This window comes from Moschus berezovskii, chromosome 3 (assembly GCF_049115385.1).
Source record: "Moschus berezovskii isolate FMDL1 chromosome 3, NW_MosBer_1.0, whole genome shotgun sequence".
Classification (NCBI taxonomy): Eukaryota; Metazoa; Chordata; class Mammalia; order Artiodactyla; family Moschidae; genus Moschus; species Moschus berezovskii.
The window spans coordinates 51,625,226-51,652,459 of NC_142462.1; the positions used below are offsets into that span (position 1 = coordinate 51,625,226).

Consider the following 27,234-nt stretch of genomic DNA (forward strand, 5'->3'; position numbering starts at 1 on the left):
CTGAGTGGCAAGGTTAAAAACAAAACAAACAAAAACCAATACTGGACTTGTTTGTACTTGTATGGTGGTGAGATGGTGTCCAAAGTGACAGGTGACCCTGGAGGAAGGAGAGCACTTTTAAAAGACAAAGTGCAAAGGGAGCCTTAATTCAGCTTCGTTGAGGCAGTGTATGGAACAATCCGGTATACAGGCAGAGGACCTGTTTGTGTTGAGCCAGCTGACCCTTCCAGTGTGTCTGCATCTCTCTTAAAATAGAATCATCTTCTTCACACACTCCTCGCTGCTACTGACTACCTCTGTTCAGTTCAGTCGCTCAGTCGTGTCCGACTCTTTGGAACCCCATGAATCACAGCATGCCAGGCCTCCCTGTCCATCACCAACTCCCGGAGTACACTCAAACTCATGTCCATCGAGTCAGTGATGTCATCCAACCATCTCATTCTCTGTCGTCCCCTTCTCCTCCTGCCCCCAATCCCTCCCAGCATCAGACTCTTTTCCAGTGAGTCAACTCGTCGCATGAGGTGGCCAAAGTATTGGAGTTTCAGCTTTAGCATCAGTCCTTCTAAATCAGTCCAGGACTGATCTCCTTTAGAATGGACTGGTTGGATCTCCTTGCAGTCCAAGGGACTCTCATGAGTCTTCTCCAACACCACACTTCAAAAGCATCAATTCTTCGGCGCTCAGTTTTCTTCACAGTCCAACTCTCACATCCATACATGACCACGGGAAAAGCCATAGCCTTGACTAGACGGACCTTGGTTGGCAAAGTAATGTCTCTGCTTTTTAATATGCTATCTAGGTTGGGCATAACTTTCCTTTCAAGGAGTAAGCATCTTTTAATTTCATGACTGCAATCAGCATCTGCAGTGATTTTGGAGCCCACAAAAATAAAGTCTGACACTGTTTCCACTGTTTCCCCATCTATTTCCCATGAAGTGATGGGACCAGATGCCATGATCTTTGTTTTCTGAAAGTGGAGCTTCAAGCCAACCTTTTCACTCTCCTCTTTCACTTTCATCAAGAGGCTTGAGTTCCTCTTCACTTTCTGCCATAAGGGTGGTGTCATCTGCATATCTGAGGTTATTGATATTTCTCCCAGCAATCTTGATTCCAGCTTGTGCTTCTTCCAGTCCAGCGTTCCTCATGATGTACTCTGCATATAAGTTAGATAAGCAAGGTGACAATATACAGCCTTGACGTACTCCTTTTCCTTTTTGGAACCAGTCTGTTCCATGTCCAGTTCTAACTGTTGCTTCCTGACCTGCATACAGGTTTCTCAAGAGGCAGGTCAGGTGGTCTGGTATTCCCATCTCTTTCAGAATTTTCCACAGTTGGTTGTGATCCACACAGTCAAAGGCTTTGGCGTAGTCAATGAAGCAGAAATAGATGTTTTTCTGGAACTCTCTTGCTTTCTCCATGATCCAGTGGATGTTGCCATGATCTTAGTTTTCTGAATGTTGCGCTTCAAGCCAATTTTTTCACTCTCCTCTTTCACTTTCATCAAGAGGCTTTTTAGTTCCTCTTCACTTTCTGCCATAAGGGTGGTGTCATCTGCATATCTGAAGTTATTGATTTTTCTCCCAGCAATCTTGATTCCAGCCTGTGCTTCTTCCTAAATAATACTAATAAAACACCGTCACCCTGAAATTGGGTCGAATAGGCCCAAGTCGCTACCCGCTTTGGCCCTGGCGATGAACCTGAAACTTCTCAGGTGAAACAGCTAGTATTACCTCTCTCTAGCCAACCGGTGTCTGAACTTTGTTGCACAGTGGACTTACCTGGACATTAAAAGAGACAAAAAAAAAAAAAAAAGAAAAAACCAAACCCTTAGTCCATGGGGTCTCGAAGAGTCGGACACGACTGAGAGACTTCACTTTCACTTTTCCTTTCATGCATTGGAGAAGGAAATGGCAACCCACTCCAAAATTCTTGCCTGGAGAATCCCAGGGACGGGGGAGCCTGGTGAGCTGCCATCTATGGGGTCGCACAGAGTCGGACATGACCGAAGCTACTTAGCAGCAGCAGTGCCCGCATGTAACGTGCAGCATAATTTGGAAACCATCGGTCCAGCCACATCTCCACAGCTTTTTTTTAAATTGGAGGCTAATTACTTTACAATATTGTAGTGGTTTTGCCATACATTGACACCCGCAGCTCTTAAAAGACCAAATCCTCCTTCTCTGCCTCCAGCCTGGAGGGTGCCAGCGGCGGATCTGGGGCCGGGTGGGGTCTGGTGCCCGCGCCGCAGTCTCCCTTCCCCCCAGCCGGGTGTGCAGAGCTCGAGGCTCGCGTGCGCGGCGGGGCCGGGAGGAGGCGGTGCTGGGGCCTCTCGGGCCCGGGAGGCGGCGGAACCGAAAGCAGCGGCGGCGGGGGGTGGGGGACCTGGGGCGGGGAGAGAAGGAGGGGCGGGAGTCGGGCGCGGTGGTACGCGGAGGGCCGGGCATGCCGGCGGCGCGGGGCCCCAGAGCCGCTCCGTGGCCGCGTCCCGGCGATGGCTCTCCGTCTGATCGCCGACTTCGATCTCGGGAAGGACGTGCTCCCGTGGCTGCGGGGGCAGCTGGCGGCGTCGGCGGCCGCCGGGGCCCGCGGCGGCGGCCCAGGTGCGGTGGGCGCGCGTCCGGCCGCGGGGCGGGGCGGGGGGCGCGTCCGGCCGCGGGGCCCGGGGGGCGTGGAGGCGGGACAGTCATTCATGTCTAGGGCTTCTCGGCCTGCGCCCAAGTGGTGAGCACCGACCCAAAGCGGCAGCCTGTGCCCCCTGCCAACCTGTGAAGTTTGGTCCTGAAAGGGGAAGGGTGCCCTCTTTAGAGTCTGGGCTTTGTCATCCTCACCCCGGGCCGCTGGGTGAAGGTTGGAGGGGCAGCCCCTGGGCAAAGTCTCGGCCGAGCTACATTGCTTCTTCTGGCGAGTCTTTCATCTTCTGGCTTACTGTTTGCCCACAGTAAGTCACCTTAAGCAGAAAGGCAGGGGACACTAGTGGTACCCTAAGCATCATCTCATCAGGCAGGAGAAACAGCTGCCCAGGCTCTGCTCCCCTGGCGCAAGGCTTCGGGGAGTGGGAGAAGGTGGTTCTCTATGCTTCATTCACATCTCACTTGTTTTAAAAAGATTTGTCACCCGGGTAGGGGCTCTAGCAAGACTAGGGGCTGGAAGGTCTCTATGAGAAAAAAAAGATGCTCAGGTGTCTTGCCCTACTTTCTCAGGGTGGATTGGAATACATTCCCCGCAGTTGAAGCTTTGGTTTTCATGTCTCAGAAATCCTTTGATTTTGAGGGAGTGAAAAGTGAGTTTTGAGACTTCCCAGCATTGATCAATTGAAACTTTAAAGAAGGGGAACTCCGTGATTTCTCAGGTTGTTTTGTAAGAAGAGAAGTTTGCTTCACATAATGTTGCATCTTCAGGACTTAGGTTCAGGTTCTAAGCAATGATACCCTGGAATCCCAGTTGTGCACAGGAGCTAGCCGCTTCAGTGTATTTCCCCCACTTCTGGTTTTCCTTAAGCACTGTAGACTGCTGGAAGGCATTTTTGGGAAACGGCTATCAAATTACCAGTATCTACAACTCCTTTCCCCTCATCACTGGACAAAGTCTTCTGTCCTGTGGTTTCAGAAGAATATTTGTAGGGTTCCTTGTTTTGGCATGTTGGCTCTCTTGGTTCCAAATAGAGTCATCTTTGTCTAGCTCAAGACTTGAGTTTGACTAGTGAGTTTGACTAACGACTAGTGTCATTATTAGTAAAGGCTCACTTTGGCTGGGTAGTGGGTGGGGGAGTAGGGGGGCTGGGGTTGGGAGGTGCTGCATTTTAAAAAGTCTCCTGGATGTCTAAAGAGTTTCTGAAGATTTGTGCTTTTCAACACAAAGTGGTCCTTTCTCTGGCATGTATACTCAGTCATGTCCGACTCTTTGTGACTCTGCCAGGCTCCTCTGTCCATGTAATTTTCCAGGCAAGAATATGGAGCTGGTTGCCATTTCCTATTCCAAGGGATCTTCCCAACCCAGGGGTTGAACCTGTGTCTCTTGAGTCTCCTGGATTGGCAGGCAGATTCTTTACCACTGCGCCACCTGGGAAGCCCCTTTTCTCTGGACCATCTCCTTATATAGCTAAGTGGCAGGTGCTCGAGAATGAGAAGTTAGATGAAGTGTGAAATGCCACAGTCATATGTCTCAGTAGTGTGTTGTGACTGAAAAACTGTGTGTAAACTGGTTAGATTTTGGCTTCCATTCATCTGTGTCTTTCATTCATCTGTGAAGACACATAGACTTGTGCATTGCTGCTGCTGCTAAGTCCCCAGACAGCAGTTACCCTTGGGTCCTCAGAAAGTAAACTTACTAGAAATACCAGCCTTTTCTCATATTGGTAGCATTTTGCTCCTTCAGAACAGCTTGGCAAAAATATTAACCCTGTTATCCTAAAAGACATTGTTACTTCTGAAAATCACTAGTGGTGGCAGCTTAAAAAACCCACAAGTTAATTCTTCTTCTGCTGTAATTTGTAGCTCTGGCAGAGGAATCTGGAATTCTGTTTTATCTCTAGCACGGCTCTGACGCCACACGTTTGTGTAAATTATTTTCATTTCAAAGTCTCGGCTTTTCAAATGTAAATTATGAATAATTATACCATTGTAAAGTCTCCTGTCTGCACACTTGCTCTCTAAATTTGAAGCCTTAATGTTTTTACATAAATAAATACAGTTGAAGATTTCTTAGTGGTGCTAAGTAGGACTCCTGATGTATGACATTTTTCTGGCAAAATAGCCAGAGAACTAAGCTAAGTTAGCCAGGCAGAAATTCAGTAGGATGGCATTTTAGTCAATCGGGGTTAAGAAATAAGGAGACCAGATTTGTTCACTGCCTCTGTTCCTGGTTTTGGGTTGAACTTTGGGGAAATTATTTCTCCTGAAATAAATGAAGAAAATATTTGTTCTTAAAAAAAATTAAAACAGTTATACAACATAATATTTTAACACGTGTAAGCTATAAATAATATAAAAAGAAAACCATGTGCCTGTCTTAAAAATAGAACAATAGCAAGACTTTTGTCGGTTCTTGGGTCTCCCTCTTTGATCCTATTTCTCTTCATATGCCTCATCTATATGTTGTTGCCTACAACCATTTAAACTTTTATATTTTGACATTCCTTCAATTGTATTTGTAGTTTTAACCTGTATCTATCTCCCTAAGCGAACTATCATTTCATTTTCTTGTTTGTGAACTTTTAAGTAAGTGAAAGAATATCTTATGTATTCTTTCTGCCTTTTTTTTCCTTCTCAATATTGTAAAATTTATCCATGTTGACTGGTATGTGATGTGTGATGAGTTGCTTCAGTGATGTCGGACTCTTTGCAATACCATGGACTGTAGCCTGCCAGGCTCCTCTGTCCGTGGGATTCTCCAGGCAAGAATACTGGAGTGAATTGCCATGCCTTCCTCCAGGGGGTCTTCCAAACCCAGGGATCGAACCTGGATCTCTTATATCTTGTGCATTGGCAAGTGGGTTCTTTACCACTAGTGCCATGTTGACTGCTATAGGGCATTACTTTTCACTGCTGTATAGTATTCCATTTGTGTGCCTATACAATATGATAAACATGGAGATGCAATGCTTAGATCTTTGTTTCAAGGAAGGGCTTGTCCCAAGTGCTGTGAATATGGTAGCAGAGCCCTCAGCTGTCAGCATCTTCAGGGATGGCCTCGGCAGAGGGCTGTATCACCCAAGTTTATGCCCCTTTAGGTATGCCCTCCTCTAATAAGGAGTTCAGGTAGGATATAAAAGCCTGGGCATTTTGACTCATATGGGACAACTGAGACAATCCATTTCAGTTCTAGAGCTTCCTTGATGGAGGACCCCAATGTCATCTGAGGCCACTGGACCTTTATTGCAGCTTGACTTCTTCCCCTTGCCCCAGTCCTGCTTTCTTCTCCTTCCTATTACAGACATCAATCCCACTAGCACAATCTAGTAAATATCCTGTGTACTAAAGTGTCTCAGGGTGTTTCCTAGGGAACCCAGCTTACTTACCCTTTTCCTGATAGTGACATTTGGGAGGTTTCTGGGGTTTGCTGTTATAGTCAATGCTTTTACTAACCTTGTGTGCATCACCTGGTGCAAGTTTCTCTAGGATAGATGTCTGACAGTGAGGTTGCTAAGTCACAGGCTATGCACATCTTCACTTTTCCTGCGTGCTCAATTGCTGCACTTGTGTCCAACTCTTTGCGACCCTATGGACTGTAGCCTGTCAGGCTTCTCTGTCCATGGGATTCTCCAGGCAACAATGCTGACATGGGTTGCCATGCCCCTTTCTATGGGATCTTCCTGACCCAGAGATAGAACCTGCGTCTCCTGCGTCTAAGACATTGAAGGCAGATTCTTTATCCCCGGGGTTACCTCCTGGGTAGTACCAAATTACTATCCAAAATACCTGTATCATTTGTGTTATCAAAGTATTTTTGGTACTTTATATCTTTACAAGCTCTTGATTTTTCCAGGTGTTTAATTTCTTGTCAGACTGGTGGGTCTAAATAATACTTCTTTATGGTCTGAGGTTGAACATCTCTATATACTTAACTGGCTGTTTGTGTTTCTTCTTCTGTAGGGTGTTCATCCTTTTGTCTATTTTTCTGTTGTGGGTTATTTTTTTTTTCCATATTGATTTTAAGGCATTCTTCATTCTGGATTGTAGTCCTTTGTTTATCATATATGTTGCAAGTATCTGTTGTATTTTTTTCAGTTTGTCATTACTTTTGCTAAATAAGAGTTCTTGATTATAATGTAGTCTAATCTGTGAGTGTTTTTCCTTTATGGTTTGTGCTTTTGGGATATTTTAAAGAAACTTAGAAGCCATGAAGACATTTTTATATTAATTTCTAAAAGCTTTAAAGCTTTTATTTTTGAATTTTGTTATTTTTAAAATTCATCTGGAATGTATTTATGTGTGTAATGTGATGTAGGAATCAGATAGGGGAACACTGGAACCTTTAGAAGTAGTCTTCGTATCTGTTACTTTTAAGCTGGGTGGTCATTACATGGTTTTATTTTGTTATTATCTATAGCTTGCATGTAAAAAATATTCTTTTGTAAACTTCATTGTTTTTCTATGTTAATAGCTAGTAGTTCTATGGTCACTAACCAGATAGCCCTACCTTTTCTCATTGACAGCAAAACTACTTCCTTTACACATCATGTTTCCGTATGCGTGTGAGTCTTCTTTTCTGGGTTTTTAATTTTGTTCCATTGGTCAATATAAGGTGAAGACATCTTAATAACTATCTTTCTGTTAAGTCTTGGTAACTGGTGAAATAAGTCTCCTCACCTCAGTCACTGTTGGGGTCCTCTTGGTTATTTTATGCTCCTTGTTCTTACATTTAGATTTTGGAATCAGCCTATCAGATTTCACCAAAAAGTCTGTTGGATTTTTGAGTTACATTGAATCTATAGATCAGCTAGGGGAGAAGTTGCATCTTTACAATATTAAATCTTCCCAACTATGAACAAAGTATATTCAGTTCAGTTCAGTTCAGTCGCTCAGTCGTGTCCGACTCTTTGCGACCCCATGAATCACAGCATGCCAGGCCTCCCTGTCCAACACTAACTCCCAGAGTTCACTCAAACTCATGTCCATCGAGTTGGTGATGCCATCCAGCCATCTCATTCTCTGTCGTCCCCATCTCCTCCCGCCCCCAATCCCTCCCAGCATCAGAGTCTTTTCCAGTGAGTCAACTTGGCGCATGAGGTGGCCAAAGTATTGCAGTTTCAGTTTTAGCATCAGTCCTTCCAATGAACACCCAGGATTGATCTCCTCTAGAATGGACTGGTTGGCTCTCCTTGCAGTCCAAGGGACTCTCAAGAGTCTTCTCCAGCACCACAGTTCAAAAGCATCAATTCTTCGGCGATCAGCTTTCTTCACAGTCCAACTCTCACATCCATACATGACTACGGGAAAAACCATAGCCTTGACTGCTGCTGCTGCTGCTGCTAAGTCACTTCAGTCGTGTCCGACTCTGTGTGACCCCATAGACGGAAGCCCAACAGGCTCCCCCGTCTCTGGGATTCTCCAGGCAAGAACACTGGAGTGGGTTGCCATTTCCTTCTCCAATGTGTGAAAGTGAAAAGTGAAAGTGAGGTCAGTCAGTCACGTCTGACCCTTAGCGACCCCACAGACTGCAGCCGACCAGGCTCCTCCATCCATGGGATTTTCTAGGCAAGAGTACTGGAGTGGCTTGCCATTGCCTTCTCCATAGCCTTGACTAGATGGACCCTAATAGGCAAAGTAATGTCTCTGCTTTTTAATATGCTATTAGGTTAGTCATAACTTTCCTTCCAAGGAGTAAGCGTCTTTTAATTTCCTGGCTGCAATGATTTTGGAGCCCCAAAAAATAAAAGTCTGACACTGCTTCTACTGTTTCCCCATCTATTTCCCATGAAGTGATGGGACCAGATGCCATGATCTTTGTCTTGTGAATGTTGAGCTTCAAGCCAACCTTTTCACTCTCCTCTTTCACTTTCATCAAGAGGCTTTTTAGTTCCTCTTCACTTTCTGCCCTAAGGGTGGTAAACAAAGTATATAGCATGTTATTCATTTAGAGCCTTTTTATGACTCTTAACAAGTCTTAGAATTTTCTCCATGAAGATTTGCTAGATTTACTCCTGGGCTATTATTAGTTTTTGTTGCTCTCATAAATGGTACATTTAAAAACATTATATAACTATTACTAGTATGTATCAATATAATAGATTTTGTATATTAATTTTTGTGTCTAATGCTTAATCTCTTCTTGGGATGTATCAGATCCTCAGGAAACTTAAGAAAAAGTCTGTGGTATGTGAATATTCTGAGGTTTCAATGTCACATGTATGTAAGACCAGGAAGAATGTGGTTTCCATTCCTGTCTCCTTGTCTGCTTCGATTAGTACTAGATTTGTGAATTTGTTAGAATTTAGTAATATTCCAGACTGATTATTCTTTCTAATATTGTAATTATTCATCTTTTCCAGGGAAGTGATATATTGTACCAGGTGACTGCCTCAAGGGTAGTGCTTTTGTTGTTGCCTCCTCGATACCCCCAAACAGATTTGGGGGCTAGAGGACTGGCTTTGTCACATTATTTTTGTTTATTGTTTCGGTTGTCCCTTGCCACTGTCCTTCCGGTTGACTGTTCCTCCCCCTACTTTCCTAGTCTCCTTTTCTGAATCTCTTCTCTCTTTATGGCTTCAACACCCCACCCTTGATTTTCCTCATTTTATCCAGAATATGAAATATAAATCACATAATGATGTTTACTTCATAAGTTTAGGAATTAGAGTATCTAGTCATGTTGAGCAGGAGGATTTATGTGAGTTATTTACAGAATAGAAATGTTGTAGGTATAATCATATTTTAACACTTTTTGATCTGTGTTTTAGAAACTAGTTCAAATTTTTGTATAAGGCTGTGAGACTCCCCATGCTCCCATAGTCATTAGAAAGAAAAGAAATACTTTTATATGAGATTTATCTTATTTCATAGCAATTGGAAACAAAATCTGCATACTTTGTAAACATCTTCTTTTAAAGTGAAATCACTGGTGTTTAGCAAGGATATAAGCTGGATGAGACTATGTGGCAAACCACCTTAAATTTCACATGAGCTGTGACTTTGCCAACACCTTTAGTATCTAGTTATTTTTTTTATAATAGATTTATGCAAGTATCTATCAAAATGCTACATTTTTTCTTCATGAACTCTGATTTAACTAAACTGTAAAATTAAACCACATTTCCTCATTTGAAATTGCTAAACTTCCTCCTCTGGACTTTCCAGTGATGAACTGTGGGAGAATAGTCAGAATGAATAAGCAAAGAGGTTATTGAATAAATATTTTAAAAGGGTGTGTCTAAAACATGAGCAGCTAATCTGAAGAGGAAGGGCTAGCGGGTTTATAGTGTGTGGTGAGATGCCAGTCTCTGGATTTCCAGTATTGCCAAATTTATCTAATGCAAATGCCCTAGAGATGAGAACCATGTGCTTAACTGCAGGATTATTTAAGACTGCAATCATTGCTCCCTAACAGACCCATGAAGGCATAATTTTTAGTTCCTTCAAATCTGTATATCATGATTACATTGTAAGCTGGTTATAATTGTGCTGTCTAATAAATATTGTGTAGTGTATATTAAAAAGCAGAGACATTACTTTGCCAACAAAGGTCCATCTAGTCAAGGCTATGGTTTTTCCCGTAGTCATGTATGGATGTGAGAGTTGGACTGTGAAGAAAGCTGGTCGCCGAAGAATTGTTGCTTTTGAACTGTGGTGCTGGAGAAGACTCTTGAGAGTCCCTTGGACTGCAAGGAGAGCCAACCAGTCCATTCTAAAGGAGCTCAATCCTGGGTGTTCATTGGAAGGACTGATGCTAAAGCTGAAACTGCAATACTTTGGCCACCTCATGCGCCAAGTTGACTCACTGGAAAAGAGTCTGATGCTGGGAGGGATTGGGGGTAGGAGGAGACGGGGACGACAGAGAATGAGATGGCTGGATGGCATCACCGACTCAATGGACATGAGTTTGAGTGAACTCCGGGAGTTGGTGATGGACAGGGAGGCCTGGCATGCTGTGGTTCATGGGGTCGCAAAGAGTTGGACACGACTGAGTGACTGAACTGAACTGAACTGAATGTATATTGTAAATATGTACTTCAGTGGTTCTCAGTTCTATCTGTCCATTAGAATAACAAAGCGAATTTAAAAACACACACAGGAGATAGTAGGACCTTCACCAGCTCAAAAAAATCAGAATATTTGGGGGCAGGATTTGGGGATCTATGTTCTTTTAAAATTTCCCCTGATGATTCTAACACAACCAGTCTTGAGAACCACTGATTTAATGAAATAAGCATATATCATTTGTTGTAATCTGCACTTGTTGAAGATTTATTTTCCTCTTAATATTATAGTGATTTGAAAATAGGTGTGCTTTTGCAAGGAAACAGGATTTTCTTAGCAAGATTATTATAAAGCAGTTTCTTATCTTAGTTAAAACCTTTTAAGTGTACTTTTGAGAAAGTCCCAGCATCCTTATAATCTGGAAAGAAAAAAAAAAAACTTTACAAAATATTGACACATTCCATTCCAGGAGTTTTGAGTCATATGCAGGATGAAAAATAACTCACAAAAATTCTCTTTAGATGTCTTCAAAATCTACCTTAAAGGATTTTTCAGTAATTACCCATTTTCCTATTATAAGTAGGATAGAGGAAACAGTTCATTCTGTTTACCTTTTCTTTGCTATTCAGCAGTAAGCTAACTGAATCATACTATTATCCTAAGAGACCAGGGAATTACTTTTTTTTAACCATTGTGAAGTGTTTCTGATGCCTCATTAGACATTGAAAGTTGTATATACACGTATATAAGCAACACTTGCCCCTCCCTTTGCTGTGTCTGCAGAAAATCCATGAAGTTTCTTTCTGTGAAGAGTTTGGAAGAGAGATCGCAGGTTGATTCCTGGGTTCTCAGTGAACCTGCTCTTTGCCTATGTAAATGTTTTCCACTGCCAGCTCCAGTGCAGGGATTGAGCTCACCAATTATCCTGATTTTGTATCTTGATTTTTCCTTTTTAATCCGGAATACAGGCTGAAATTTGCTCTGATTTATAGGGTATTTTGCATATTTTTTTCTGAATATTGGTATTTGTCATAATCAACATGATATTTTAACATCTAAAAACACTATTGTGTGGGTAAGATGAATCAAGTTTAAGCAATTTATTTTGAGGAAATTGGGGAAATATGCATTTCTCTCTGATTAATGATGATAATTATCGATGCTGTTTCTAACCAGTGTTTAAATCCTTTAACTGTAGAATTCAGAGGAATATCCTAAAATTTTAGAAGAAAGGTGATGATCAGTTAACTTACAAGTTAAATGTTTTGTGTAAACAATCTTTATATCCGTCATTGAAGATGGCCTTCATACAGAAAAGTATACAGATCACAGTGCACAGCTCAGTTAATTTTCACACAGTGAGGCAACTCTCTAGAACCAGCACTCAGGAAGAAGGAGAACATTAATAGACCTCAAAGAGCCCCTTCGTACTCTTTTTCAGCTGTCCTTCATCTAGCACCGTAGATTCTTTTTGCCAGTTTTTGAAACTTGTGTATAAATTAAATCATACAGTTTGTGCCTTTTTGGGGCGGAGTGAAAATATGAGTTTCTTTTGCTCAATTATTTATGTATGTATGTATGTTATAAGAGCTTCCCTTGTAGCTCAGTCAGTAAGGAATCTGCCTGCAGTGCAGGAGACCCGAGTTCGATCCCTGAGTTGGGAAAATCCCCTGGAGAAGGAAATGGCAACCCACTCCAGTATCCTTGCCTGGAAAATCCCATGGACAGAAGAGCCTGGTGGGCTACAGTCCACGGGGTCGCAAAGAGTCGGGCACGACTGAGTGACTAACACTTACTTATGTATGTTACAGCAAGTTAATTAATTCTTATTATATAACATTCCATTGTTTGGATATATCATGGTTTATTAGTTCTTTGCTTGATGAATATTTTGGGTTTCCAGTTTTGGCTATTATAAATCATAGTGCTGTACATGTCATATGTGTCATTTGCCAAACTATGTATAGACTTCTGATGAGATATAAGTACACAGACAATTGTTGAGCCGTATATATTCAGCCTTAGTAGATTCTGCTAGTTTTGTCCAATGTACACTTCCATTAGCAAGATTTCCTTGAGATACTTGCTAATCACTACTTTCCTCTTCCTTAAAGGTCATTACTAATCTGATCTCCAGTAAAATAGATTAGCTTTGCCTGTTTTTAAGCTCTATATAATGGAATTATCAGTGTTCTTTTATATTTGGCTTGTAAAATCTAACCCAGATGTATTTTTGTTAGATATGTTTTTAAACATCTCCTTCTAGATATTAACTTGTGATTATTTCTGTTTTAGGTGTTTCAGAAAACAATTATGAGTGCTTACGTGTACAAAATGTTGAAAGAAACAGAAATATTATTTATACCTATAAGGTAAGTCTATATTCTTTTTTAAATTGTGGTAGAATATACATAACACAAGGAGGGCATGGCAACCCACTCCAGTATTCTTGCCTGGAGAATCCCCATGGATAAAGGAGCAAAGCATTCATGGGATGGCAAAGCATTGAACACAAAGAACAGCTAAGCACACACACACATACTTAACATAAAATTTACTCTAACCATTTATATATATATTTTTTCAACAGAGTTTTAAACTTTATCTTTTTAAGGTGAATAAGACTTGTTGGCATTTAATCTTTAACATATGACTTTTTTTTATTTTGTGAGATTAAATAGGGTAATTGAAATTCAGTCTTATATAATATTTTTTCTTTTGTAAATAAAATAATGCTATACCCAATGTCTGATACAGTGCTCAAAGGTTTTGAATAAATGAACAGTTTCATCCTCTAGAGGAAAAATGCCAAGTAAGAGATATTTAAACTTAATCAATATGTTAAGTTTTTATCTTTGAGAAAACATTAAACATTTTTACTGTACCTCATCTGTTCGGATTTCTGTATACTCAGAGTTTTGAGGCATTATTATTTAACAGTGTGTTTCCAATGTTAACTGTTCTAAGAAAATAAAATTTGACTTCGTGGATAACTTTAGTGTAATAGTGAAACATGAAAGAATAATTGCAGTGGCCAGTTTGCTTTGCAAGTTGTATTACTGTACATTTTTTACTTAAAAAAGTTATTTTACGTTGTATCCATGAGGATGCTACATTCAAGGAATTCTATGATTCATGAAGTTTATGGCTGTTGTTCAGTCACTTAGTCATGTCTGACTCTTTGCCAAGCTTCCCTGTCTTTTACCATCTCGCGGAGTTTGCTCAAGCTCATGTTTATTGAGTTGGTGATGCCATCAAACCATCTCATCCTCTGCTGTCCCTTTCTCTTCCTGCCTTCAGTCTTTCCCAGCATCAGGGTCTTTTCTAATAAGTCAGTTCTTCTCATCAGGTGGCCAGTGTATTGGAGCTTCAGCTTCAACATCAGTCCTTCCAATGAATATTCAGGGTTGATTTCTTTTAGGATTGACTGGTTTGATCTCCTTTCAGTCCAAGGGACTCTCAAGAGTCTTCTCCAACACCACAGTTTGAAGGCATCAATTCTTTGGTGCTCAGCCTTTTTTATCATCCAGCTCTCACATCCATACATGACAACTGGAAGAACCATAGTTTTGACTGTATGGACCTTTGTCAGCAAAGTAATGTCTCTACGTTTTAATACACTGTCTAGACTTGTTATAGCTCTTCTTCTAAGGAGCAAGCATCTTTTTATTTCATGGCTGCAGTCATCATTCACAGTGATTTTGGAGCCCAGGAGAATAAAATCTGTCACTGTTTCCATTGATTTGCCATCTATTTGCCAAGAAGTTTTACTTATAAGACTATCATGGACTTATTCTACCTACTTTCTGTATCCATCGTTCATATTCTTTTACAGAAATAAATGAAAGTAGAAAAAGATTTGCTCCTTCACTATGCTGTGTCCCCTGTGACAGGCTCCCTCAAACACACTGAGCTGTATGTTCTTGGTTCCCTTTCACCGCTTGACCTGTGTTGCCATCGGAAACGTGTTCAGTCCTTCTCTGACTTGGACAGCAGGCTACCTTTAGAGTGCTTATTGCTAATACTGGTTGAATTATTGCAGATTTCTTTTAAAACTAGTAAATTCCTAAACAGTGACCTTTTATAAACATCTAGTTAATTTTTTCTTTTCAGGACGATAAGGGAAATGTCTGCTTTGGACTGTATGATTACCAAGCCAAACAAAATGAGGTAAAGTCATCATAAATTGTACATTCATCTCCAGTTACTTTACTGCCTTTAGTTTTCCTTTTTTTAAGATACAAGTTTATTTTATATTTGTCTTCCTTCTCTTTTCCTTTTATACTATCTTTAAAAAAAAAAGTGTGAAGACTCCTGGACCAAATGTCAACTGTAGTCTTTTAGTCCTTTGAGATTTAAGCTGAATAGTCCAAACCAATTATCCAGTATTCTGTAGGAATGTAGGAAGTCCAGTGGCCTCCCTAGGATGTGTGTTTCCCAGAAGCTTAGGATGTCAGAATGACCTCTGACTCTGAGTTCTGCTTCTACAGAACTTCACTGATTTTCTTCTTGTTACTTCTCAAAGATCCAGTTATAGAACCAGCCTCTTTTTCTTAAATTTCCCCAGACAGCTCATGTAAGATATTGGTTAACGTGTCAGGCTTGTCTAATTCTTGAGGCAAATGGGAGGGGATTCCTTTGTGTCTATGTAAAAATAATTTGTAAATATCAAGAGACTGAGAAGTCTATAAATGTACACTGTCACAGAGTCATTCCAAAACACATTATTACATGAAAAAGCAAGTTGCCAGAGTAATGCATTCCATTTATGTTTTAAAAAACTTGAAAGAAAATGAGATAATATATACGTGTGTAAATATATTAAAAACTCACTTTGAATGATCTGAAGGATTACAGAGTAAATTACAAAATGTTTCTTTTTCAAAAGGGGTTGAGATAGGGTGAATATAATGGAGAATTTAGACTTTTTATTTGGTAGTGTTTGTATGTTTTAAACACTTATTAGACTATGTGTGTTATTACATAATTAAAAGGATGACGCAGTTACAATTAAGTATATACATTCTTGCCTCTTCTTACTTATAAATAAGAATCCCTCAGAGCAAGAGTAAAGGAAACCATAATTTACCACGTGAATTCAGAGCCTTCTTATTAACTCAAAGTTTACTTTTCCTGATTTCTCGACATTTTTTAATCAACTTTTGGCCATTGCATTCTAGTATGTCTTCAGTGCTTTTTTAGTCTGCAAGTACTATTTACCTTTTTAATAGTTCTGCTAGTCACTGTTTCTCTTAACTTGTTCTCTCCTGAAGTCTAAGATTCTTTCTTTCCTTGTAGCCTGAATATGTTTTAACAGAGTTTGCTTAATATAACTGATTGTCTCCATTTCCTCAGTCTGCACCTCACATCCTCCTTCTGCATGACCATTTTAATTTTCTTTGATATTCCAGGAAATAGAATCTTGCAACATTTAAACAGCAAGAAAATAAAATACAGGTTAAATAAAAATAGCAGATCACTTTGCCAGTATTCTAAATATGGGCATCCTTTAGGAGATGCCCTTGTGACAGTCTCTTAGACATAGTTAATGATGTCATAGTTATGTAATTTGATTAAAGTGTTAACTTGCCTTCATAATCCTAATTGCTTACCCTTGAGTGCTTATTATGTGTGGCAAACATTGTAGTAAGTATTCTCTTATGGATTATTTAATTTAGCACTTCTAAGGATCTCCCAAGATAGGTAGTAACATGATTCCTATTTTGCTGATGGGAGGATAGAATGGTTGAGTAACTCATCCAAAGTCACACAGCTAGCAAGTGACAGAATTAGGATTTGAGCCTGGGTCTAGCTTGACTTCAAGGTCTATGCTTTTAACCACTACACTGTGTTGTCTCATGGTTAAATTTCTGTGCCAAACATGGCCTACAATAGCAAACTTTTTTCTTTAAAAATAATCTGAAACTTCTCAGTACAGATAAACTGGTTCATTGGTGGTCCTTTAATAAAATGCTTGCCACAGTGATACTTGCTAAAGAGCTGAGTGGGAATTTGCATTCATAAAATTGTTATTTAACATGAAACTCCAAATTAAAAAATACTTCTGTTTTTATAGCATCTGTATACATTTGAGAAAGATTTGCAAGTTGTCAGTTGCTCAGTCAACAGGGAGAAAACTTTGCTGGGTAAGTTTGCTACAAGTCAAGAAGTAAGCTCTATTTTTTGAGTTTTAAAGTATTGAATTTTTACAATAGTTGATTATGCTGGGAAAAGATGTACTTTTGAGATAAGATTTGAAATAAAGAATCTGTGGAGTCTACCTACAATAACATATTTTACTTTAATCATCCACTGACAGATCCTTTGAGCCCTTACTTATTCTGGGTATTATCTGGTAAACTTTAACAAGCCACTGCATAGATCATTTGCTAATGGATTTTTTTTTTCTTTTTCCATTAGCTGCAAGTTTAGTTCAAGCTGCTAAAGAAGGAAGGAGTAATGAGCTTCAACCAGGTAATGAAATTACACTTTTTAGTACTTGTTGATAGATGAAGATTTATTGAACTACTAAATAAAACTACAAGCCTATTTACAAATAGCTTTAGCTTAGAATAAAAACGCAAAGGTCATGTCAGGCATGTTCTTTGCATTTTTTCCAAGTAAACAAGAAAGTACAGAAAAAAATATAACAGTGAATAACAGAAATATTGATAATCACGATGGTGTGATCACTCACCTAGAGCCAGACATCCTGGAATGTGAAGTCAAGTGGGCCTTAGAAAGCATCACTACGAACAAAGCTAGTGGAGGTGATGAAATTCCAGTTGAGCTATTTCAAATACTGAAAGATGATGCTGTGAAAGTGCTGCACTCAATATGCCAGCAAATTTGGAAAACTCAGCAGTGGCCACTCAGCAGGACTGGAAAAGGTCAGTCTTCATTCCAATCCCAAAGAAAGGCAATGCCAAAAAATGCTCAAACTACCACACAATTGCACTCATCTCACACGCTAGTAAAGTCATGCTCAAAATTCTCCAAGTCAGGCTTCAGCAATACGTGAACTGTGAAATTCCAGATGTTCAAGCTGGATTTAGAAAAGGCAGAGGAATCAGAGATCAAATTGCCAACATCTGCTGGATCGTGGAAAAAGCAAGAGAGTTCCAGAAAAACATCTATTTCTGCTTTATTGACTATGCCAAAGCCTTTGACTGTGTGGATCACAATAAACTGTGGAAAATTCTGAAAGACATGGGAATACCAGACCACCTGACCTGCCTCTTGAGAAACCTATATGCAGGTCAGGAAGCAACAGTTAGAACTGGACTTGGAACAACAGACTGGTTCCAAATAGGAAAAGGAGTACGTCAAGGTTGTATATTGTCACCCTGCTTATTTAACTTATATGCAGAGTACATCATGAAGAACGCTGGGCTGGAAGAAGCACAGGCTGGAACCAAGATTGCCAGGAGAAATATCAATAACCTCAGATACGCAGATGACACCACCCTTATGGCAGAAAGTGAAGAGGAACTCAAAAGCCTCTTGATGAAAGTGAAAGAGGAGAGTGAAAAGGTTGGCTTGAAGCTCAACATTCAGAAAACAAAGATCATGGCATATGGCCCCATCACTTCATGGCAAATAGATGAGGAAACAGTGGAAACAGTGTCAGATTTTATTTTTTTTGGCTCCAAAATCACTGTGGATGCTGATTGCAGCCATGAAATTAAAAGAAGCTTGCTCCTTGGAAGGAAAGTTATGACCAACCTAGATAGTATATTAAAAAGCAGAGACATTACTTTGCCAACCAAGGTCTATCTAGTCAAGGCTATGGTTTTTCCAGTGGTCATGTATGGATGTGAGATTTGAACTGTGAAGAAAGCTGATCGCTGAAGAATTGATGCTTTTGAACTGTGATGCTGGAGAAGACTCTTGAGAGTCCCTTGGACTGCAAGGAGATCCAACCAGTCCATTCTAAAGGAGATCAGTCCTGGGTGTTCATTGGAAGGACTGATGCTAAAGCTGAAACTCCAATACTTTGGCCACCTCATGCGATGAATTGACTCACTGGAAAAGACTCTGATGCTGGGAGGGATTGGGGGCAGGAGGAGAAGGGGACGACAGAAAATGAGATGGCTGGATGGCATCACCGACTCGATGGACATGAGTTTGAGTGAACTCCGGGAGTTGGTGATGGACAGGGAGGCCTGGCGTGCTGTGATTCGTGGGTTCGCAAATAGTCGGACATGACTGAGCAACTGAACTATAACTATATAACTGAAATATTTAAAAAGGCAGTTAGCACCTTCAGACTAAACAGGTGCTACAGGCAGAAAGAAGCTGGTACCAAAGGTCGGGAAGAGGTTAGTATTTGAGCCCAGATAGTTTGAGGGATGATCCTAGGAAACTCCATTAAAGGAGTTTTTAAACAGAGACCTGAAAGGAGGGGGGCAGCAAGCATGCATCTATGCAATGCAAGAGATCCCAGGCTTGATCACTGGGTCAGGAAGATCCCCTGGAGGAGGGTATGGCAACCTACTCTTGCCTAGAGAATACTGTGGACAGAGGAGCCTGGCAGACCGCAGTCCATAGGGTCGCACAGAGTCGGACACCACTGAAGCGACTAAGCAGCAGCAACATGGGGAAGCACGTTTCTGGCAGAAGGAACAGCCAGCATGAAGGCCCTGAGGCCAGAGTGCTTGTAGACTCTCTGACTGTTCCAGGATAGTGAGATCAGTGAGTCTGGACTGGAGTGAACAAGGGCAGAGTGCTGGGAGATAAGGCTAGCAGGAAATGAACGTGAGCTGCAGACAGATCATGGAAGCCCTTAGGAGGTCTTTTGTTCAGCTACAATTTCAGAAATTGTGTGACCAGAAAGTACTATAGGATCTGTTTTAATGATTAGTCCTTTGAACAAATATTATGCAAATATTTTGCCTTTTGCTGAAGGCTAATTTTTTGTTTGTGAATAATTTGATAAGCCAGTTGATTATAAAATGTAGTTTGCCTCAAGGTGTTAACACTCTGTTGCTTATCATGAGATTTTTCCATTGCAAATGAGACAGACTATAATGTATCTCATATAAGCAAGATAGAGTTCTTTGGTTTACAAACTTTATGACAAAATTTTTGTCAGCATTGCTTCTCTTCTTGGCCGAGGTCATGCAAACTTGTTATATACAGGAAATGGTTTTCCATAGGAAGCCAGGCACAGCTGCCCCTTTCACCCTTCCTGGAGGTATTATGTTTTCCCTAAGGCATAGCAGGTCCCTGTGGGCAGTGTCTTGGGCCCCACTGCTGCTCCAGGACCCCAGGAGCCTTTGTAGTCAGTTAAGTGCTGCAGATGATCCATGGAGCTGCTTTGATTCCAAAGTTCTAAGAACCAGAGCTTCTAAACAACCAGACTTGACTGAACTCTTCCAACCTTTTCACTATTTCACAATATGTACCTTTACCTGCATCAGACCAGGTTCTTTCTTTATCTTGCTCTTCACCCTTCCTATGCCATGCCTATCCTTGTGCTTTTTTTTTTTTTAATTTAAATTCAGTTTAAACATTTCTCCCCTCACCTCCTACCCTCTGGTTTCTGCAACCACCAATCTGTTCTCTGTATCTATAAACCTGGTTTTGGTTTTGGTTTGATTTGGTTTTTAGATTCCACATATAAAAGAGATCATACGGTATTTGTCTTTTATTTTAGTTGATTTACTATATTGTGTTAGTTTCTGGTGTACAGAAAAGTGATTCAGTTACACACATATGTATTTTTTTTTCAGATTCTTTTCTATTATGGGTTATTATAAGGTGTTGAATATAGTTCTCTATGCTCAACACTAAGAACTTGTTACCTATTTTATATATAGTAAGTGTGTATCTGTTAATCCCAGCTCATAATTTATCCTTCCCTAACCCTTTCCCCTTTGGTAAAGTTTGTTTTCTATGTCTGTGAGTCGGTTTCTTTTATGTAAATAAGTTCATTGGTGTATATATATATATATATATATATATATATATGTTTGATTCCACATATAAATGATTTCTTGATATTTGTCTTTCTCTGACTTAACTTCATTAGGTCCATCCATGGTGCTGCAAATGGCATTATTTCATTCTTGATATGACTTGCTTCACTTAGCATAATGCCTTGAGGTCCATCCATGCTGTCCCTTTTGGTCCTGCTGCTCGGCTCCCTAGAGCATCGGTGTCCTGCCGGGTCTGTCTTGCCTTTCAGTGGTGTACTCCCAGGTTCCACTGATACCTGGATTCTCTGAATTCTTAAGACAACTTTAAGCACTTCATGGAATCACTGTGGATTTTAGGGCTGAAAGTGATTGTGGAAATAATCTGATTCTGTAGTTTTTCACTTTATTTTTTAAATAACAAAACACTGGTAATTCCCTGGCAGTCCAGTGGTTAGGACTTGGCTCTTTCACTGCTGGGGCCCGGGTTCATTCCCTGGTTGGGAAACTAAGATCCTGCAAGCTGCGCTCAGTGTGGCCAAAAAAAAAAAAAAAAAAGCAAAAATAAACTAAAAACAAAGCACCAAGTCCTAGGAAAGCTTTGTGACTTATTGAAGTATAAATATCAGGTTAGTGATAGATTTTAAACTAGAATTCATATCTCTAGAATCCTATTCGAGTGCTTCCCGTTACACTGTGAAAGCACATGGTATGTTATTGAGAGGCATTTCTGTTTGTCCAATTCCTCTTTTCATTAAGCTACTTATATTAAGTATCTGGGCTGCCCTAGAGAAATTAGTGTAGGAAGATGAATTCTGCCCTGCCCTCGATAAGCCTCCCATTTTAAAGGTAAGTGATTTTAGCTGATAATCTCACCTGGGAACAGATTCATTGACAAAAAAGCTGAATATGGGTGATTTGTTATTTTTCCAATGAGAAGATTCCCCCATCTTCCCCCTAAAAAGCTTTTTCCCCTAGTTGGAATATATAAACTTTTGGGGCAAGAGATGAAATAGTCAAATATCAACTTGTACTATTTACTGTATTAAATTAGTTATATATACTTAAGACAATAAGGAAAATTGCTTTTTTTTTTGTCATTCCCACATTTCACAGTCTATTTTTCTTCACAAGTATCTTTGACATCAATATTTCTTATTCTTAGAGCTATTTTTGAGTCATCAAGCAGACTCCCAAAGCATCTCACTTTACCTTGTCTCAGGTATTAGAAGTATACAGCCCTCTTGAATCGTGAATGACCTGTCACTGGAATTTTTATTCTAAGTACCCATCGACCAAACAACATTTGCTTTTGATTTTTTGTTTGTTGTTGTGTATTTGTGATCCCACATAATAACTCACTCACTGTTTTGCTTTCAGTAAACTCTAAAATGTATTTTTATAGAAATACCCAGTTCTTGAAAATGTGAGGCAATATCCCAGAAAATATTTTATATTCTTTACATTTTTTTCTTCTTGACATAAAACAATACTGTTAGGTTGCTTTCTTAAATAGTGAAAACTGGCATTGATTCAATTCCAGGCTGCTGTGCCATCCCCAAGTTGTAAATTATTACTCAAAGTAAAGTCATTGAGAAAGCACATGAGAATATTAGAGCTGTTTTAAGAACTCAAATATAAGGCAACTCCTTTTCTGAGGAGGGAAACTCTTGGTCTAAATTTGAATATCTGTGGTAACCCCATTCTAGCCTGTGTCCAAAGCTTCCTCCTAATTACTATCTTTAATGACATTTGCTCAGATGTGACATAAGGAAATAAGTGAGTCTGTATCCATGCAGCTCCACCCTTCCTGAGGGAAGCCCAGTCCCTGACCTAGTTGCTGTCAACCCGAACACATTCATTCATCAGAAATCTTTATATTTTCCTACACAAATAGTATTTGCCATTGTGCTACAGAATTGTAGTTACACTGAACTGAGATGTATTTGTTTAGACTTAAAAGCTGAGAGGGCCCATGAAGTGATGGTAAAAATAGCTGAGAAATGGGTGGGAACTTGTTTCTCACTCCATGTACGTTGACTTCTCCTTTATGATGTTTTCTGTATCTATTTGTGGTTTTAAGAAGTCTCAATTTTAAGATAACTGCTTTTGTTTGTGGAGTTACTAATACAGTAAGTAATGCATTTTACATTTTCAAAGTTCAGGCCTATGTGGAAGAGTAATGTGTAATATTCTGGATTTTGCTATTATTAAAAGCATCCTTTACTTTATAGGATCAAAGTGCTTAACTTTGTTGGTTGAGATCCACCCCATTAACAATGTGAAGGTTTTAAAAGCAGTGGATAGCTATATTTGGGTACAGGTAAGTGAGCATATCTTTATCCTTTATCTCTTTAATCAAAAGGCATGAAACCTAGAGACAGTGGTGTTAAAAGTGTTTTCATACACATTATGACATTTAATCCTCAGAATAATCCAGTGAATGGGTATGGCTGGAACGAACACTTCTTCCCTCTCAAACATGGAGATCAAAATTCAAACCTAGCTCTCTGTTTCTATTACATCATGGTTGTTTGATATAATAGATGTTTTTACATGATAAAATATTGACTATCAAAACACATTGAAAGGAACTTTGAAAATGGCTTATCTAATGTTTCATAGAGTTGACAGGTTAAATACCTGTGTTTAAATGACATAATTAATCCCTGAATTTCTCAACTCTATGCACTGATGCAGAAGCACTGTGTGTATAACACAAACAGACTTAGATATAGTCAGTCCTCATTACTGGTACATAGAATTTGCAAATTCTGCTACCCACTAAAATTCATTTGTAACCCCCAAATCAGTCGTTGGTACACATGTGAAAATTTGTTGCCCAATGTACATGTTCCCAGCTGAGGCAGAACAAGGTGACCCTGCCTTTCAGATTCAGTTCTCAGACTATAAACAAACATTGTTTTCATAGTCAACTTAATGCCATGTTTTTCACACTCTTTGGCAGTTGATTTCATGTTTAACATGTCCTCCAAGTGTATTGTTGAAGTAGTGTTTCATGTTTCTAAGTGCAAAAAGGCTGCTATATACTTTACAGAGAAAATATGTGTGTTCATTAGATAAACTTCAGTTAGGCATTAGTTTATAGTGCAGCTGACTGAGTTCACTGCTAGCAAATCAACAGTATCTTTAGTTGTGGCACGCCAGAGCTTTTGATCATTGATGCAGCATACGGAATCTTTTTAGTGTGCACACTCTTCGTTGCAACATGTGGGTCCTGGTTCCCTGACCAGGGATCAAACCTGGTCCCCCTATAATGGGAGCGTGGAGTCATAGCCACTGGACCACCAGGGAAGTCCCACAATGTCTTTAAATAGGGACACACATCAGACCAAGTTTTGTTTTATTTTGTTGACAAAAATGTTGTAGCTAGAGGCTCATAGGAGCTTTTATCACTATTTCCCTTGGGAACAGTGGTTCAGAGTTCAGTGTTTGTGGTGAGCTTATGGAACATAGGGCTTCCATGGTGGCTTAGAAAGTAAAGAATCCTGCAATGCAGGAGAGTCAGGCTTGATCCCAGGGTTGGGAAGATCCCCTGGAGAAGGGTATGGTTACCCACTCCAGTATTCTTGCTTGGAGAATCCCATGGACAGAGGAGCCTGGCGGACTACAGTCCATGAATTCACAAAAGAATCGAAAACAATTAAGCACTGATGCAGGCACGATGGAATGTAACGATCACTGAGAACAAGAATCGATTACCCTCGTTCCTGCTGGGTTGCATGAGCATTACCTTGTGTAGCCTCCCACTACCCTACCTGTTCTCAGCCTCTGACCTTGGGTCTCCCCCTGGCAGTCTGTGTTGGGAGAACGGGTTGTCTCTCATGTGCCTGGTTGTCCACTGGCAGCCAGTCCTTGCAGTTGTGCATTTCGCCACTACTCACTCCTGGCTTCTCTCTGGGCCGCTGCTTGCTGCCAGACGGGGCCGGGCCTGGAACTTCTAAGCTACATTCCCTCCCCCAGGAATCCACTCTGTTTATTTACACTGTCCTCAGTGCAGGGGTGACTGTGGGACACTTCCCTTTTCTGGCATGTTCTTTTGGTTTCTTTACCATTTTTATCCAGGGCTGTGTAGGCAATGATGATGTTATTGAAGGATGGGTAATCAGAGTGTAGGAAGGAAAAAGGTCTTACAAATATATAGTTGCATAACACTCTGAATATATTTTAAAAATACTGAATTGTATTATGAATAGTGAAAACTGTGAATAGTGAATGTTGTTATGTGTATTTTATCTTAATTAAAAAAATTAAAAATGCAAGGTGCATGATTGCACCCCCACCATATGAAGTAGACCCACACTCATCTTGGTCCATCCAGTCCCGAGCCCTGCTCCCTGCTCTCATGCTCAGGCCTCTGAAGAAAGAAACTCCTCCAAGCTTCCACCCATGGCAAATCCCCACCTTCACCCTCTCTCCATTCTGCTCTTCTTTAGGGAAACACCATTCGTTGTCCACAAAATTTGGTCCTACCCTGTGACCTATTTCCTTTTTCTTTCCAAAACACCCATGATGATTTCCAGTGGTACATTTTCCCTCTACCTGTGCAGCCTTCATGAAGAAATTTCTTCAGGACAGTAGTGAGTGGAGTCCGGATCTCAATCTGGGACCCTTGTAGAGTTCCCCACCGGCATGATTGTACCTTCCAGATAGTTCATTGGATAATTACATGGACACTGTCCATGTCCACATGCCTATAGTATGTACCTTCCATCAATGAATATTAATGATCACAATCTAGCTTTATATTTATAAAAATAATTATTTTTCTAATATAGTCTATATAGATTCCTACTCACAAAGCAAACAAAACAAAATCTCCAAAATCGTTGCGTGCTTTTGTAGAGCTGTGTCTGAAGCCTGTCTTATGTATATTCTCACTTGTAGGCCTTGCTCTAGGGTTGCCTCAAATTAGAAAGAAAAACAACCACCTGAGTGGAACTTTTAAAATCGTGATTGCTTCACAGAGTCCAGGCAAAGGTTTAAAACTGGTCATCACCTTAGTTTAGGTCATAGCCCTAAGCCAGAGGGTCCTGGTCACCTCTGGAGACCCAGGGGACACCAAATCTGTAGTTTTTCCTTATTTTGAGGCATTGAGTATTTGCTCTTCCATTATCTGCGTGAAAACTCATCATTGCTTCTCCACAACTCCAGGACACAAAGTATACTTTTTGATGTACACAGTTTCACAAATCAGCAGAAATAAGTTCTATATTCTTCTCTCAGCTGAATTTTGAACTGCTTTCTATTTTACAGTTTTGAGTTTATTGCTGTGAAGAATGTGTGTGTGTGTGTGCTTAGTTGCTCAGTCGTGTTTGACTCTTTGCTACCCCATGGCCTAGTAGCCCGCCAGGCTCCTCTACCCATGGGCTTTTTCCCAGGCAAGAATACTGGAGTGAGTTGCCATTTCCTCCTCCAGAAGATCTTCCCTACCCAGGGATCAAACCTGGGTCTCCTGCATTGCAGGCAGATTCTTTACCTCTGAGCCATTGGGGAAGCCCTGCTGTGAAGAATGGTATATAGTTAATGCTTTGTTTTTCTCAAAGGGAAATGACTACAAGCAGTTTTAAAAGTTAACCAATTCTAGGGACTTCCCTGGTGGTCCAGTGGTTAAAACGCCAAGCTGCCACTGCAAGGGGCACAGCTACAATGCCTGGTTGGATAAATAAGATCCTGAATGCCGCAGTGTGGCCAAAAAAAAAAAAAAGATAAATCTTTTAAAAAGTTGACGAGATCTATTCTAATTTGGCATTATGAAAAGTTAGGATACCATGTAACATATTTTGTCAAAAATTTCCCTAGTCTTTAGAAAGGCTGTAGGCTGTAAAACAGGGACTTGAAAAGTTCTGTTCTTTTATTATGCTTTCAAGTTTGGAAGGAAAACCCAAAATTAGCCAGTGGACCTAGTGAGCTGTCTTTCATGTTGCAAAGTGAAACTTCAGATTTATAGTTACTCTTATAATGATGAAGGAATTAAGTCACTGGAGTCATCCCATGGCCAGGTTCCCCTCATTATCACAGCTGATGGTGTCAGGCCTTGTGTTTCTGGCTGCCTGCTTTGTCCTGTGGGCTGACAAATAAGGGCAGGCACGGAGGAGGAGGAAGGGCTGGATCAGGCCTTTTCTTCCAGTGGCAGTCATTGAATACTTTGAGGTAAATCTTCCACCACATGCCACACTGTGACTCACTGTCCTTTCCTGGAAAGTCCCTGGTTCTGTTGTGCTTTGTCTCTCGGATGTGAGACTTTGGAAGTTGTCGTGGAGAGTTTGTTTACTTGACTCTCAAATTAAACACTAGGTTTAGCTGCTTAAGAAATTGTTATCGATCCCTCTTTTTTGGTGTTTGTGAAATGGAACTTTCTGTTCAAATGTTGTTTATTGATATTGTTTTTGATTGACTTCAGAATCACACATTCCAAATAGGAAGCACCTTCCCTAGGAATGGCTTACAGTTTAGCCTTACTGTTTAAAGGAATTGTGTCAGACCTGCCATCAATCCCCTCCTGTAAAACCGAGCTCCTGAAAGTTTTCCTTTTTCTTCCTTGTTTCCATCTATAGTGTGTGTGTATGAATGTGATTTGCCTAAACTATTTTGTGGTTCCCACTCCCTTCTATGGTATGTGGTAGCACAATAATTGAACATAACTTTTGAAATAACTGTGT

The 27,234-nt window shown here is 40.3% G+C and overlaps 1 protein-coding gene across 5 annotated transcripts in view; it reads left to right on the forward strand.

The window, feature by feature from the left end:
• The first annotated feature begins 2,410 nt into the window (after positions 1–2,410).
• Positions 2,411–27,234, forward strand: part of GSAP (gamma-secretase activating protein) — a 102,277-nt gene continuing 77,453 nt past the window's right edge. For all 5 annotated transcript variants that reach the window (XM_055420702.2, XM_055420705.2, XM_055420706.2 and 2 more), the window contains exons 1-6: positions 2,411–2,600; positions 12,930–13,006; positions 14,748–14,804; positions 16,711–16,780; positions 17,055–17,108; positions 22,786–22,874. In XM_055420702.2, coding sequence (XP_055276677.2) covers positions 2,492–2,600; positions 12,930–13,006; positions 14,748–14,804; positions 16,711–16,780; positions 17,055–17,108; positions 22,786–22,874 — 456 coding nt within the window. In that variant the 5' untranslated portion in view covers positions 2,411–2,491. The remainder of the gene's footprint in view (positions 2,601–12,929; positions 13,007–14,747; positions 14,805–16,710; positions 16,781–17,054; positions 17,109–22,785; positions 22,875–27,234) is intronic.